Source organism: Cynocephalus volans, chromosome 1, assembly GCF_027409185.1.
Source record: "Cynocephalus volans isolate mCynVol1 chromosome 1, mCynVol1.pri, whole genome shotgun sequence".
NCBI classification, from domain to species: Eukaryota; Metazoa; Chordata; class Mammalia; order Dermoptera; family Cynocephalidae; genus Cynocephalus; species Cynocephalus volans.
This window is the reverse complement of record NC_084460.1, coordinates 295,754,029-295,769,947: the sequence shown is the minus strand read 5'-3', so window position 1 is coordinate 295,769,947 and position 15,919 is coordinate 295,754,029. Positions and strand designations below refer to the sequence as shown.

The 15,919-nt window shown below is 43.3% G+C and overlaps 2 protein-coding genes across 5 annotated transcripts in view; both read right to left on the bottom strand.

Annotated features, from left to right (window-relative positions):
• MROH2A (maestro heat like repeat family member 2A) overlaps nt 1-3,587 on the bottom strand; it is a 46,533-nt gene extending 42,946 nt beyond the window's left edge. The window contains exons 1-3 of the mRNA XM_063086880.1: nt 3,512-3,587; nt 2,535-2,630; nt 2,140-2,321 (exon numbers count right to left, since the gene is read on the bottom strand). Coding sequence (XP_062942950.1) covers nt 2,140-2,321; nt 2,535-2,630; nt 3,512-3,587 — 354 coding nt within the window. The remainder of the gene's footprint in view (nt 1-2,139; nt 2,322-2,534; nt 2,631-3,511) is intronic.
• Nucleotides 3,588-6,449: 2,862 nt separating this feature from the next.
• Nucleotides 6,450-15,919, bottom strand: part of LOC134372958 (UDP-glucuronosyltransferase 1-6) — a 253,422-nt gene continuing 243,952 nt past the window's right edge. For all 4 annotated transcript variants that reach the window (XM_063090311.1, XM_063090319.1, XM_063090337.1 and 1 more), the window contains 4 exons: nt 11,023-11,154; nt 10,278-10,365; nt 9,761-9,980; nt 6,450-7,458 (listed from right to left, as the gene is read on the bottom strand). In XM_063090311.1, coding sequence (XP_062946381.1) covers nt 7,161-7,458; nt 9,761-9,980; nt 10,278-10,365; nt 11,023-11,154 — 738 coding nt within the window. In that variant the 3' untranslated portion in view covers nt 6,450-7,160. The remainder of the gene's footprint in view (nt 7,459-9,760; nt 9,981-10,277; nt 10,366-11,022; nt 11,155-15,919) is intronic.

Sequence of the window (15,919 nt, the reverse complement as noted above, 5' to 3'; positions counted from 1 at the left end):
AAGAATAATCTTCAGAGAATATTTATGGTCACGAGAGAAAAATTTTCAAAGACTTGGAAACTGGCAAAAGTAATCACTGGTGAGCCACCTTCCAAAGCAGTGCATGGTGCTATCTGGCAGGCGTGCTCTTTACTATTGGGTTCTGTATAAATATGTATCTTTGATTGCCCTTGATTGCCTAGGCTGTTTTACAGCTCTGTAGGGAAAGAAGTTTAGTTGTAGAAAACCATTAACAATGCAAATGTTTCCTCCAGAGCAATGAAAATGATTCCTGTTCATAGCAACGCAAATGGCAAATGGATTTTGTCTGGTAAACAATATAAATCTCCATAGGTAAAATTCTCATTTGAACAGCTTTTAACACCTTACCCGTCTCTTCACTAATTGAGAAATAGATAAAATCTTAGATGCATGTTAATTTAGGAAATGTCCACTTGTTTTTTGTCTATTTATTGGCACTGATCACTGATTGAGGCCTGTGAATTAATCACGTGTTTTAACTCTCTGTATTCTGATGCTTTGACATTTAGGGCCTTGCTGGCCCTGGAGGGACTGCCTGCCCAGAGCTAGCCACTTCCTAGAGACAAGAAACAAATTGCCCACAAACAGGCTTTTCAAATATGAACCAACTATTATGGACTCAATTGTGCTCCCTCAAAATTCATATGTTGAGGCCCTAATTCCCTGATCGGTTGGTATTTGGGGATGGGGCCTTTGGGAGGTAATAGGGTCCAGTCAGGTCATTAGGACGGAGTTCTAATCCAGTGGGATTGTGCCTTTATAAAAGAAGGAGACACAAGAGAGCTTTCTCTCTCCCTGTGCATGCACAAAAGAAAAGCCACATGAGGACACGGTGAGGAGTCAGGTGTCTGCAAGCCAGGAAGAGAGCCCTCAGCAGAAACCAAATTTTCTAGCACTTTGATCATGGACTTCCAACCTCCAGAACTGCAAGAAGATGAATTTCTGTTTTTCAAGCTGCCTGGTCTATGGTACCCTGCTATGACAGCCCAAGCTGACTAAGACACCAATCAATCCAGAGCCCATCCCAACACCTCCTTCATCGGCCCGTCCCACCCTGGCCCACTATCCCCCTGCCCTAATCACCCAGGGCCAGGTTCCAGACAGCTGGGGACAGCTACAATGTCCCGGAACCTGCTGAAATGATTCAAACCGACCAATCCTAAACCTTCTTGCCCTGCCCCTTCCCAGATAAGTCACAATGAAAGCTCAATGCACAGTCTCCCCTCACTCCCTCCTCCTCCCTGCAGGTCCAGGGCATCCCTATGTGGTGTGGCACGTCCCTCCTCTTGGGAGCTGTGAGCAACAAACTAACTTTTCAAGGGCAAATGTCTCGTCAGCTGTGGGCCTCGCCCTACTGGAACAATATTAAAACCTACACTTTAAAACAGCCAGTTCTGAAAACCCCTGGCCTGTGCTCCCTGCCTCCAGCACACCTTCCTTGTGGCTGCCGTACAGCTTTCTGTAAAGTAAAGCTTTCTATAAAATAAGCTTCCCTGCTTACAAAACTCCTTTGCTACCCATCCCCAAGGCTAAAGGAACATCTAAAATACACTAGTTCTCAAAGTGTGAGCTCCAGACCAGCAACATCAGTATACCTGGGAACTTGTTAGGAATGCTGGTTCTCAGGCCCCACCCCAGACTTACTGAATCTGTGTTTTAACAAGCCCTCCAGGGGATTCTGAAGCTCTGGTCCAAACCCTGTCATACAAGTCCACCATCATCTCCTGTTACACTTTCCATCACTCCCTTCCACACCCTTTACCCCAGCCCCCTACCCCAGGTAGACCTGTGCCCAACGTCTGGTGTGTCTTTGGCCCACTCCGTGTCCCACCCCTGGTAGCTCTCCCTCAATGCCTTTGTGACTCAGCTCATGTGCTCTAGGACGATGGCTCCCAAACCCACTGTGCCAGAATACAAGGGAGGTTTTAAAAATTATGAAAGCCCCAGGCCCCAGTTGGTCTTCAAGGAGTAAGCGCCCCCCGTCCTGCCCATCTCTGTGTCCCAGCACCTGGCGCCACATCTGGGACAGCCAGCAACTGTGTTCTGAGCTGTGGGTGGGCGCACAAGCAGCCGCTGGCAGCTGAGCCCAGGAAGGTGCTGAGGGCGAGGTGGCCCTACCTCCGGCACCTGCAGGCAGCGGATGAGCGCGTTCATCACCGCAGAGGGCTTGGTGGCAGCCTTCTCCGTGATTATCACGGAGGCCAGGGTCCTCCTCATGTCAAGCCCCGCCCCAGCCATGTCCGTCTTTGCTGACTCGCTGTCAATGATGTTCAGAAGGTTTGTGACTTGTTGGAAGGTACCTGGAACAAAGACGGCACAGGTGCGGTGGCAACACGACCATTTCAGGTGGTGCCCTTGTGCCCCTGGCCGCCTCTTACACCTGCACAGCTCCAGCTTCCCCTGTGGTGTGATGTCCACTGTGCAGGTGGGGAAACTGAGACCTAGGCTGGGACTTCTTTCAAGGAGTTGGTAGCCCAGATGGGGCAGGAGTGCAGAGATGTGGGTGACCTTACCACCATCATCTGATTCAAGAGGTCCCAGGTCCCCCGTTTCCTCCGACACATCCTCAACGGAGTCTGTTGCTGCTTCTGCCATCGCTTTCTCAAGCTCTTCTGAGATGAATGAGATGTGTAAAACACTTGGTGTGGCAACACACCCTAAGGTGACCCTCATTGATTCACACCTTTGTGTGATCCCTTCCCCTTGAGCGTGAGTGGTCCTGGAACTTGCTTGTAACCAATAAAGTACGGCAAAGGGGATGACTGTCCTTCCCTGGAATGGGTTACGTCATATATGGCAAGTGTGCTGTGAAGTCACTGCCATGACCACATTATGCTATGTGAGACTGTCTTTCAGACTAGAGTGAGACATTCTCCTGCTGGCCTTGAAGAGTCAACAGCTGTGATGTAAACTGCCTGTGCAGGAGCCATGTGACAAGGAGCCGAGGGCCTCAGTCTTACAGCCATAAGGAGCTGAATTTTGCCAACAACCACATGAGCTTGGAAGAGGACTTTGAGCTCCTGAAAGGAATGCAGCCCAGCTGAGACCTTGACCATGGCCACTGGAGCAAAGGACTCAGCTAAGCCGTGTCCCAACTGCTGACTCACAGAAGATTTGAGATATCAAATGGGTGTTCTTTTAAGCCACTAAGTTTATGATAAGTTGTTACACAGCAATAGATAACTAACATACTTGGTTAGGAAGGACACTCCCTCCTCTTTCCCAGACACTAAAAACTAACAGCTAATTAGAAATCCACATCATCAGTCCCATCACCCCTTTTAAGCAGCTCTCTTCACATCAACTGCTTTTTAAGGGTTGACAAACACCAACAGAGATGTCAGGATGTAGGATTGAATGTTCTCAGTTCCTTTCTCCTCCTGTTCCAGGTTCCTAGGTCCTCGAAGCCCATCCTGGGGGGCCCTTTACCCTCTGTGCTCTTTACCTCTGGAAATCCTTTAGAGAGCTACTCTGGGGCCTAAATACTGACCTTTAATCAGAGTCCTCTTCTGGATAAAACAAAAATGTAGCGCAAGAAGAAGCTCTGTTCTTTGCTTCACACACATCAATGGGAATGGAAATGGCAGGATGGGTTGTCAAAGTGAGACAGCTGGGCTCTTTGTTCGTATTCCTTATGAGGAATGGTTCTCCCAGCAGGGTGGGAGGATTTCATCAGAATCATCACGGTTAGATGCTAGGCCCTTGGAACTTTGAGATCCAACTGCCTCCCTGAGTCTCTATCAACTCAGGGCTTTGAGGAGTGCATGGGGCCCTGGGATAAAAACTCTACATCAGGTTGTTATTAAACATTTCTGTGACCCACGTGCGTGTGCTGAAGTATGGCAGCCTGTTTGGGAAAAGGAAGTGGTGGGACTGGGTGATTCCCAACCAAGTCCCAGGGGGGCTGCAGTCTCACACGCACAGGGTGCGGGGGACAGTCAGGAAGCTGGAGAGGAGTGGAGGGGACATCCGAGAGGGTTAGGGACTCCCCTTCCCCAAGATCTGGGTGGCTTAAAGGATGGAGAAGTGGCTCCCCACTAGCTGAATTCTTATAAGATAGAGAACCTCAAAGACAGACAGGTAGGAGAGTAGGCAGCCTGCTTCCCTAAACCGAAAGTAGGGCCCCAAAGGATTTCCCTGTCACTTGTAGCTTACAAAGATAGTTGCTTTGGGTTGAATGTGCCCCCCAAACTTAATCCCCACTATAACTGTTGAGGGTGGGAAATCCTATTATGGTAATAGAAAGGTGGGTCCTTGAAGAGGTGATTAGATTGTAGGACCCTGCAAGAGTGAATGGATTAAAAACGGTGGTGAGGGGCGTGGTTTGGGGGCTTTAAAAAGTGAGTGAGTGAGGAGGTTAGTGTCTCTCTTGCTCTCTCTGCTACGTCATTTTTCCATTGTGATACCCTGTAGTCACTGAAGTCACCACCAAAGAAAGCCTTCACTCAGTGTGTTCCCTGGACTTTGGACTTCCCAGCCTCTGAAACTGTAAGCAATAAATTTCACTTTCTTATAAATTACCCAGTTCTGTGTATTTTGTTATAAGCAACGGAAATGGACTAATACAATGGTCCAGATCAATAGTTTGAACAACGAAATATTGCCTTTGGGGAAACCTTTCTATGCACTACAGGGCAAAAGAACAAGATTCAGAGGCACATAGGTCGAAGGCTGCTTAGGTGAAATTCCCACTTCACTCTTAGGTGAAGTTTGCCCATCCGAACAAGTGGAGTTTCTCAGCCTCTGCTTGGACTCCCCTCAGTAGCAACATTATTACTAAGGCAATTGTCAGAATCCTGCTGACATAGCCAATTGTATTGCTAGGGTTAAAGATAGGGCTCACAGACCCTTCAAACCCGTTGTACAGACTTCACCAGACCCCACACACGCAGGTCCATGAGCTATGTAATTGGGAAAGATCCTGGGGGCCATTGGCAGATGACACAAGCTCAGTCCTCAGCTTCCTCAGCAGCAGCAGCAGCTTACAGCAATAGTCTCCAGCAGCAGTAGCGGCCTCCCCGTGGCCCTCCTAGGGCCATCCCAGGGGCAGGGGGCACCATGGATCAGAGCCACTCGTCCTTTATATTCAAGTCCAATAACCCAGGACACCTGGGTGCACATGCGCAATTACATTAGACAATAACCAAGGAACACCTGGGCGCACGTGTATATTTACATCAAATGCTCAGCAAGATTCTGAACATCTGAGGGGCCCTGACCATTTTCCTATATTTTCCCTACAGCAGCCCATTTCTACTTCATGAAATTCAGATGGTTGGAAAATGAGCTGTAGAGAGGTGGGGCTGAATATTTCTTCCCCATACAGTTCCTGCCTTGTTCCCAGTTCTGCCCTTTGCAGACACATTGGTATAGGGAAAGTGAAGGAAAAGCCTCCTCTTGATGGGAAGAGCTGCAAAGTCACATTGTACAGGACGTGGCAACCAGGAGAGGTACAGGAAAGGGCCATTTTAAAAATTACACACAGGGTAAGTATGGAAGCCACAGCCAAAAGTGAGACGCCCCTGAACACGTTACCTAGAGAGCACACTAAGAAAAAGAGATCAAGGAGAAAGAAGTGGGCTTTGCTTGGCTTTCCAAAATGATTTTTTTTTCTGACTATGACAATAGTATCGGACTCACATACAATCCATTCACAAAACCAGCCTCTCTTCGTTGCTGTCAATCTATTGAGCTTCCCAGGCCTGCTTCTTTGGGCACTAACCAGGGAATAAGGAAACACTGTATTTGTAGAATCCCGTGAGCTTAAATGTAAGAAAGGGCCAAGGTGAGTGTGGGGGACATGGAGACAAGGTACAGAAGCTGACCCAGAGGCCACCCACAAGAGCCCTGGTTCTTCTTCTCACTTCCCACCCCCTGTCAGCGTTTCCTTTAGTCCCCAATAAACTCCTGGCCCTTGAATCCTTGTCCCAGGGGAATACAAACTGAGATGACCAACAATTTGTTGTGAACCACTTTCCCATGGAAATAATCATGAATAGGTGCAAAGATTTAGCTACTAGGATGTTCAGTGAGTCCTTTCTTATAAAAGAATAAAGTGAATCCTCCCAGAAGTCATGGTTAAATATATCCTGGTCTATGCATGCCCTAGAATACTCCTCAGCCACCAAAAATGAATTAAATTTTACACAAAAACATCGGGACAACATTCACAACAGAGTGAAGAGTGTTAGAAAACACCAGGTGTATTTGGTATATCTGCAGTATTTATATGTATTTGCCAAAATAGTAACAGTGGTTATTTCTGGACAATGTGTTTATTGGTGATTCTTCTTTTCTCGTGTATGTGTGTAGATGTGCGAACCTCTATAGCTTTCAAATTTGCTGCCATAATCATGCATTATTTTCACAATTAGAAAATTTAACAATACAGAAATGCAACACCAATGAAGAGAAAAACACATAAGAAATATAATTCACAAGAATTTATTAATATAATTTTTAATTGTGGAAAATGACAGATAAAATATACTTTCCTGGCACTATACTTTGGGTTTTTATCAGCTCGGAGCCATTTGACACAAGCAATGATTATCCCCTCAAATACACCACCCTCGATTTTATAGCATCTTTCAGAAATCATACACTGTCCTCAATGGGCTCTAAGTCATGCAGTCATCTCTAGTACAGGCCACTACTCCCTAAAGGTGCAAAAATTTCCTTTTTTAAACACACAAAGCAACACTTGTGAAACATAAGCATAAATGAGGACCCACCATTATTGGTAAAGGGGTCAATTACAACAACCTACAGGAGCCAGACGATAATGTTAAGGCCATCATCTGAAGTGGGGCGGCTGTGGGTCCACCTCTGAATCCTGTGCTCCCAAACAGGTCACGTTTCTGAGTACGTGCCAACCCTCTCTGCAAGTCATTTGAAAGATGACAAGTACGGTCCAGATTAAACATACTGAAGGGTTCAGAACATGTATTCAACTATTTTTACCTATAGGTGTGACTAGAAACTACACTATTTTATTAAAAAAAAAAAAAACACTCTGGGGATGTCTAACTTATAGCAACATATTTATAAGAATGAAATTAATTTAACAGTGAAGATTTCTGCAAGTTTGAAATTAACCAGGGAATGGATCAAAATGTCACCTATTTCCTACCCACTTCTCACTGTGCCTTGGACTTATGGGCTTTCTTAACTCGCCCTTTTTTCCCAAAGCACTTCCGGCAACCATAGGCACAACATTTAAAGGCGATGAAGGCCACTGTCAGCACGACGGCCAGGAGGAAGCCAATGACATCCAAGGAGTGGTACTGGTACCAGGTGAGGTCATGGGCAGCAGGGCGCAGGTGTGGCGCTCCCTTGTGCCTCATCACGAACTCTATCCAGAATACAGCCAGGTCCAGCGGCTCGATGGGGCGGTCCTTGTGAAGGCTGGAGAGGTGCATGATGTTTTCCTTGTAGCTAAACACAAAGACGGTTATGTGAATACCTGGAACACCAATAGTACTGAACCATCCTCTTTATGCTTGCTTCCGGTGAGGAATGCTACCAGATCTTCCAAACTTGGTAGAGGAAATGTGTTTCTATTATAACAGGAAGGAAGGAAGGAAGAAGGAAGGAAGGGACGGAGGAAGGAAGGAAGGAAACGGGAAGCCAAAAGAATAATTTTACAAATATTTGAAATTTGCTTCCTTCTTTTCTTCTTTTCTTTTTAGTGATTTTTTGGGGGGGAAATTAGATTATACTTTCTTTATAGTAAATTTTTAAAAGAAGAATCCTGTGAGAAATTAGATTATTCCTTTGTTATAGTAAAATAAAGAAAGGAAAAGGTCATGTGAGAAATTATGAACGGTCTCCCATATGAAGTTGTAAACAGTTACAGCTGGACAAAGTCAAAGCCATTTTTAAGTGCCGACTCCACGGTGGAGACATGCTGTACTTTCATTTCGATAGCTGAAACATCAAACCATCCAAGTGCTAAATTTAGCGTGAGGCTGTGCCAATGCAGCTGTTAATGCAAAATGGATTCCTGTTTATCCTGGACAGTGTTGATAGCAAAATCAGAACATCTAAATGTTCTGAAACACCTAAAATGGGTTAGATGTTTCAACCTTTGGTGCAGATGCACCAGAAAAAGGAAGAGGAGGAGGAAAAAGAGGAAGAGGAGAAGAAAAAGAAAACACTCCTGTTCGGGACTAATTACGATCAGTGCTGTCCTTAAACATACAATTTTATTGGGATACATTATTATAATATATTATTAATATTTGCCCATAAATCCTGTGAAACGTCTTTCTTCTACATAGATATTCTCTTAAGATAGATTTTCTTAGAACTTTCAGTCATTCCTTCAATATTTATTGAGCATCTATTATGTACCAGTTGCATAAACTGATATTTGAAAATTTTCCATTTCTCTGTACTTTGTGTAGGTACAGTCCCAGCTTAGAGCGCTAGAAACATGGAGATTCACGATCAGATAGAGATGGCTCAAAAATGAATAGATGAAGTTAGTTAATAACTTAAGCTGGTCGATCAGTGTTTTTAAAAGATAACAATGCACATGAGAACATCTACCAAGTTGTTTTCAGATTACGATAATTATTTTTATCACTGAACAAAGGATCACAATTCTATTAAGAACGTAAACGTCAAGAACGAGTTTCGTCGGCGGCAGAGGGAAGTCATGTTCCCATCGCACTGTGTGTGAGCAGCGCAGCCTGATGCTGAGCAGGTGGCTGCTGGAAGAAGCCAAGTGCACGGAGGGGACGAGACCCGCCCACCCAGCACTCTGGGCACTCTCCCTCCCGGCCATGTGCACTTGTCCTTTTTGTCCACCTGTGCCACACGCATATTAGCACCTCAAATGCTGGAAGTCAGTCATCCATTCTCCTGCACTTTCCCTCTCCCAGGCTGGGTGTGTCCCCCTGTGTGATGTTTCCTCCCATGTGAACACACTGCAACTCTTCACATCTGTCCTCTCGACTGATGCCTCTTTCTAAAGGAAGCAACCACGAGGGGAAGTGCCTGACTCTGTCATAGACACACACCCACACTCATATGCATGCACACACGTACGTGCACTCTCACACATGAATACCTGATCACATGCACGCACACACACATGCACACATATGTACACACACACATACAACCCGTCACTGCATAAAATCCACCACTGTTGTCACTTCTCCCCATAAGGTTCTGATCAGCCTATTACCAGTAAGCTAAACAGTTAACAAACCAAATTTCAGGCAGAGATAATTTGATCTGATGACTTTTGCCTTTTGAACAGTTTTCAGGACCACATTTGAACACATTTTCCTTTGCTTTTATTCTAAGCCTTTGCCTGTGATATCATGTGAATCTCCCATTTATAGAGCCCTGTGGACAAAATTTTTCACAGGTTCCAGTGCTGGGAAAGCTGTACTTCTAAGCGCCTGGTTTGTTTTTATCTTATGGACACTATGCTTCTTGTAATGGAATATTTCCTTCTTTATAGGAACTTATAGAACAGATGTCCATTATGACTTTTTTTTATACATCAAAGTTTCAAATCTACCAGGGAGAATAAAATTTTAGATAAATTCTATGATAAATTATATAGGAACTGAAGGATCCTTTTATAAAGCAAATAAAAATAACCCCCAAATTATCCTATTTATAAATCTAGATTATTATGCATCTGTTTTTGAATTTGAATATTTATCATGAACACAATGGCCAAAATACAGGTATCATTCTTCTGTTCCGCCTCTGTTACCTCTTGTCATTGATGACAGTTTTTAGGGCATTCTCTAAATCTTCAGAAGTCATCTCAAGGACATTCAGCGTCACTCCAGCTCCCTTGGTCTCCATGCGCTTCGCATTGTCCATCTGGTCGCCGAACAGGGGCATCATGACCATCGGAACGCCATTGCATATTCCTTCATAGATACCATGGGAACCAGAATGTGTGATAAAGGCGCGAGTCTTCGGGTGACCTAAGAAGTAAAATAGAGAGGGATGCCAGTGGTCAAGTCGCTGAGTTTCGGTGTGACTTCATCTAGGTCCTGAAAGCACTCTAAGGACTCCGTGTTATCCACACGTGGCCCTCCCAAAAGTTTGTAGAAGAAAATGTGGGGTGAGATACCTCACTAGATAAAAAACAATGTGGGATATCTTGGCCATAATATTTTTAAGCTAAATAATCCTTTATTTATATAACAGATAAGGCTTGCCTAGTCCATTTTCTTAATTTAGCCCTGCTTTGACCTACACATTGAATCCTCCCGACATACCAAGCAGATCATTTTGGGGTAGCCACTTGACAAGTATCGTATTATTTGCAAGATTCGATGGTCGTGGTCCGGTGTACCGCCAAAGGACCTTGCAGGAACAGAAAGAACAGAGTTTCAGGAAAGAACATAAGTAGATTCAACAGAAAAATCTGCTATTGTAGCTAGAAAATGGGTCCTCTGAATGAACATAATCTTTACAAGGGTGAGAGGTTTAGTGACTAAAAGGGCTTCTGGGGCTGGCAACACTTTGTGTCTTGTTCTGGAGGCTTGCTTACAAGGGCGCATTCCCTATGTGAATCTGTGAAAGTTCATCGTATGCACTTACGATTTTTTCACTTTTCTGTGCTTTGAGGGAAAGTTTACTTAATCAAATGAGTGGATGCAGAACTATAAAAGCAGAAATATAAAAAATAAATTCAGTGTCCTATCCAACAGCTTTTTGGAGAAATATTCCTATTTATTATGAAGAAACAATATCCTGTTTATTTTATTTTTAAATAAATTCTCTTTAATACACTCTTGAGTATCAGTGAAAATAAGACTTCTGAGTGAAGTGGAGTGTGGTTTAATGGAGTAGTTGGGAGTTAAACTGCAAACACAAAAAAGAACTTTGGATGAACAGTTGGGAATAGCAACAAAAACCCAAATCTATAGTTCCAACTAATAGAATTCATTGGCTATTGGAAGTCTGAGGTTAGAACTTCTGTGAAGATAGATATGAAGGAGTCATATAGAATCTTCTTACTGTCTGGGGTATTTTTCCCAAAGCATCAGCAATTGCCATGGCTTTCTTCTCTGGAATCTCTGAGACCATGGATCCCAACGAGAAAACCACAATTCCATGTTCTCCAGAAGCATTGACGTAGGCTTCAAATTCCTACAGCAAGAAGAGAAATTTCCAGTTAATTTTTTCTCATATTCTTTGATGACTACACACATTAAACTATGAGCTAGATATCTTCCTCTTCAGAATGTGATTAAAGGGGTGTGTATAAAACAGAGACAGAAATTACTAATGTGTTAGTTTTATGGCATTTTCCCCTCCCTTACTCCCTTCCAAGGGAGGAAGGCTTCTTGCTTGCAGCGTTATCTGTGGGATCCTTCTTTGAGATGCAGAAACCAGGTAATATGCTAGTTTTCCAAAAGAAAAGCAGAGGCCCATGCATGTACATGCACACACACACAGTGGGAATTCCACTTAGAGGAAATAGAGCAAGGTGAAGTCTGGCGACTCTTCCCCAACTGCAGATCATTAATGATCTAATTAACCCCCGGAAACTCTCCCAAATGGCTCTATATGTTTCCAAAGAATGCCAAGGGCTCTACTAAAACTGTGCAATGTGGTATGGTCTGCCCAGAACTGTGGGGTTCCCTGGGACATGGGACTTTCAATGCTAAGACCTGACCTGCCCTGGGCCAACCAGGATATTGATCATCCTAGAAGTGAGACATAGGAGACTCCTGACAGGGGTCAGCATACACGATTTGGACAGCACCTTCTGTCAAGCTTGATTCTGAACATGAGTGGGAACGCCCAAACACTGACCAGCCTTCCTCCGAGGCCAGCCCGCTCTCCTATGCACCCACACCGGCACCAGCCCCAGGCTCTCTTGAGTCCTTGGGATCATAGCGCCCGTGAGTGCCTTTCCTATCAGGCTCATCTAAAAGGTCAGGGATCAAAGGTTCAGATCCCTGTACTGGCTGGTCACCCAAAAATAATACTAATAAATAAAATAAAATAAAAGGTTGGGGGCGGGGGCAGAGTCACCCTCTCCAGCACACTGCGGTTTGGGTTTATGACAAGAACATACTGCAATGGTTTTTCTGAAGTCCTTCCTCCCTAGGATCTGCACCACATCCTTCTTCCCCCTTCCTGCTCCCTTCTCCCTGGGCAGAGACAGTTCATTTCCAAGTACTCTTTAAGCTCTTCCTACTAGCTGTGGTAAAAGCTTGTACCTAAGTTCCCCAGGGCCTTTGCTCCTTCGGGAAATGCACTCTTACACCTAATCTCTTCTGGAAAGGGCTGAGTCTAATTCCCTCCTTGTACACCTCCCACATCCCCTCAACAACTGGGAAGATGTAATTAACACAAAATCGAACCCACAGGTCCCTACACATCCAAAGTTAAATAGCATAATTTAGCTCAAGTTTAAATGATACGTAAACTCATCTATGAATCACAGCAAGACAAACTCCTGATACTGTTTTATTACAGCCAACAGCCTGCTCTTACAGGGTTAGATAAAGGTGAGGTCCATCCCCTACTTGGGAAAACCTCCCCTAAACCTCACCCTGACTTTACAGTCCCTGGAACGGCCAAAGAGTGAAGCAATGTGTCAGCAGAAAATAACCCTCCATTCCCTACCCTTTGTCCCCTTCCAAAACAGATGAGACCCCCCCCCACTCCACCCCCTGTAGTGAAAGGACTTCCCTGCCCCAAATGAGGCCGTCAAAATAGTTCCTAATAGTTTCTAGTGAGAGTTTTGGATTTTTAGCTGCACATTTTATGTTAGATTTTCCCTTCCCAAATGTCTTTTGTTTTCCCGGAACCCTTATTTAGCACTTCCACAACATGTCAGAGCCACGTCCCTTTGCCATAATGCTTTCTGAGTCACCTATACATATTTTGAGCTCCCCCACTCCTATGCTTTCTTCTCCTTGACATCTTGAAGTCTCCATCCTCACTGATCTTCAGTTTGGCTATTATTTTCAGACCCAACATATGTGGCTATCATTTCTGAATCACTAGTGCCCACAAAAACAGTCGCTCACGCTGACAGGGGAATGATACCTCAGAACTTCTGCGTTTCTTTCCTTTTCTCCCAGTGTTGCTCTACTATCTCTTTTCTTTCAGACACACCAAAGTCATGTCTAATGCCAGGTCATGGTTTCTCTACAGACTTTCTTTATAGAATTTATTTTTGAAGTTCAGGACTTTTTTAGCAAGAGCACTAAGAAGAGGACAGTTTCCTCTAGAGGAAGGGAAGTGCAGAGTGGCATTTTTTAATTAACAAAGGGGAAAAAAGGAAATAAATAGTAACTGGACAAACCAGCAAGAATCAGGAAAAGGGAAAATGGCAAAGTAAGCCAAACATAAAATAGACTGCAAGAGTCACAACCAAAATCTACTGACCGCTAGTTTTAAACAAGCAAAATTCACCTATGAAAGCCATCTGTTAGACCAGAAAAAAAAAAAAAAAAAATCAGCTCCCTGTTTAAAAATAAAGAAAAAGAAAACTTGAAGACAAAGGGATCCTAAAGACGTAGTAGGGGAATGTAAATGAAAATAATACAGGAGAGGTGATATTAATGCCAAAAAAGTGAAATTTCTGATTAAAACATTAAACAAGACAAAGGAGGCTACAATCAGGTACAATTTACAAAGGCATTTTCACACCTAAGCCTGCCTGCACCAAACAAGGCAGCAACCAATATGTGCTCAATACAATTCACCACTTGGACAAATTTATGGGGTAAGGGGTATGATTACATCAATACATGCCAGAAAAACAGTTGATAAGTTCAGCAGTGTCTTAAATAAGTAAAGAATGCTTGCCAAAAAGAAATCGGCAAACATAATGCAAAATGGTGAAATAAAACTCAGTTTCCACTAAAATCAGCAGCAAGACAGAAATTTTAGAGGTTCTAGTGAATTCAAAAACACCCATATTTACCATGGAATTTAGAACAGAAGAAACTAAAATTCCTTTATCATCAAATTACTGCATGCTAGTTACTTTAAATTATGAAAATCAATATTTTGACAAGATGACTAAATAGTGAGTAGATAATTAGCTAGAGATAGAAATGGAAAAAATAACACATTTGACACCGGTGACCCCCCAAACTGTAAAGCACTTAAGAAAAAATGAATAATTAAGGAAAAGACCAAATATAAAGAAAAGTACAAAATACTTGATTTTTGTTAAGATAATGTTTAAAGTTACAACAACAAAAAATACCGGAATACAAATTTCAATATTCCCTCTTAGGGAACTAGACAAGATGGCTAGCAGCAAAAACTATGGTACATAAATATCATAAAATACTATTTAACAGTTAAAAAAATAAAATAGATATGATATTTGGAGCTAAAAAAAAGTACCGGAGCAATATCTATGACATCTTGGTAAGTGAGCAGTGGGGACATATTAGTATCCTACTTTGAAAAACAAGTAACACAAAAACTACATATGTGTATACCATATGTTTGTATGTGATTGTAGGGCTTTAAAGAACTGTTGGGGATTACTACCTATCTGGTAGTCATTAGTGCATACTCTATTTTTTTTTCATTCATTCATTTGACAAATATTTGGTGAGTAACTATTGCATGCCTTACATGCTGGCATTTATGGGAAACCAAGCACATGCAGACGCATTGCCAGGTGTTAAGACTACGTGCAGTTCGTGGCAGATGTGATTAACGCAAAATCACACATGCCCCACATGGCCTGTGATGTGGAGGAGACAGTCAATAAAGAGTTATCTAAATGAAACGATTGTGGTATTTGATGTACTATGAAGGAAGTTGCACAGAATGCTGCGTTAGAGTGGACAACTCACCAAGGAAGTAACATTTAAGCCAGCTTGAAAAATGAGAAGACAGACATGTAACAAATTCAGGGAACAACATCCCAGTACAAGGCAACAGCATGTTCAAGGGTCCTGATGGGGAAAGATTTTGGAACATCCCAGGAATAGACAGAAGGCCAGTGCAACCAGGCAATGTCCATGCAGATTTATAGACAAGTCCTTCCATTTTGATTGAAATTTCCATTATGCACATAATCTCCAAAGTTTTAAATTTCAAAATGAATGCAAAATACAATTGTTTTCTCTTGGATCCTTCATAATGATACCAAAAATATTTCTCTTAAATACCTCTCCAATCTAGACAAGCTGACTAGATGTCTCTCCTTTGATCTGAGATGTGCCCCATTGGTTTTCTGGTATCATCCCTGTCCCTTTTCGTCTCCCAGAAAGAGACTCGTTATTGGTTTTCTGTACTGTCAGATTTTTCTCATCTTGCTTTTAGAAAATCAGTAACACCTTCTTCTTTCTTAACCAGACCACTCCATCAGACACACACTTGTCCAACAAGCCACGGGTATCAGAATCTTAGAGCCAGGAGATCTTTGAGAGGTCATGAGATCTCTCCCCACATTATAGATGAGGAATGAACCGCCCACAGAAGGGGAATCTGGTCACATGGCAGTGGGGTGAAGGCACCAACCCAACACCACTTCTCACCTGGTGTTCTTTCTGCTGCCCCAAGTTTCTCCACACCATGACAGTTACATGATCATTTAAAACATGAGTCACGTTGGAAGCACACTGGAAACAAGGTCCAGTGCTCTCCGAGGGTGACAACACTCCCTTAGTAGGAGCCAGACTCAGCAACTGGAAGTGTCTAGGCTACCAGTAGATACTCAACCTATATTTGAACAATAAATGAATGAACACCCACTGAAATGTCACCTCCTCAGAGAGTTCTTCCCTGACCCTCCACCTGACGGAGCCTCTCCTGTGATTCTTCATCGGCTCTGCTGAGATTTAGAAAAGGATGTAAATGCTACTTTCTGCTTACTTCAAATTCTCTAGGGGAAAAATTATCAAATTTCAGGGAATGAGACCTGTGA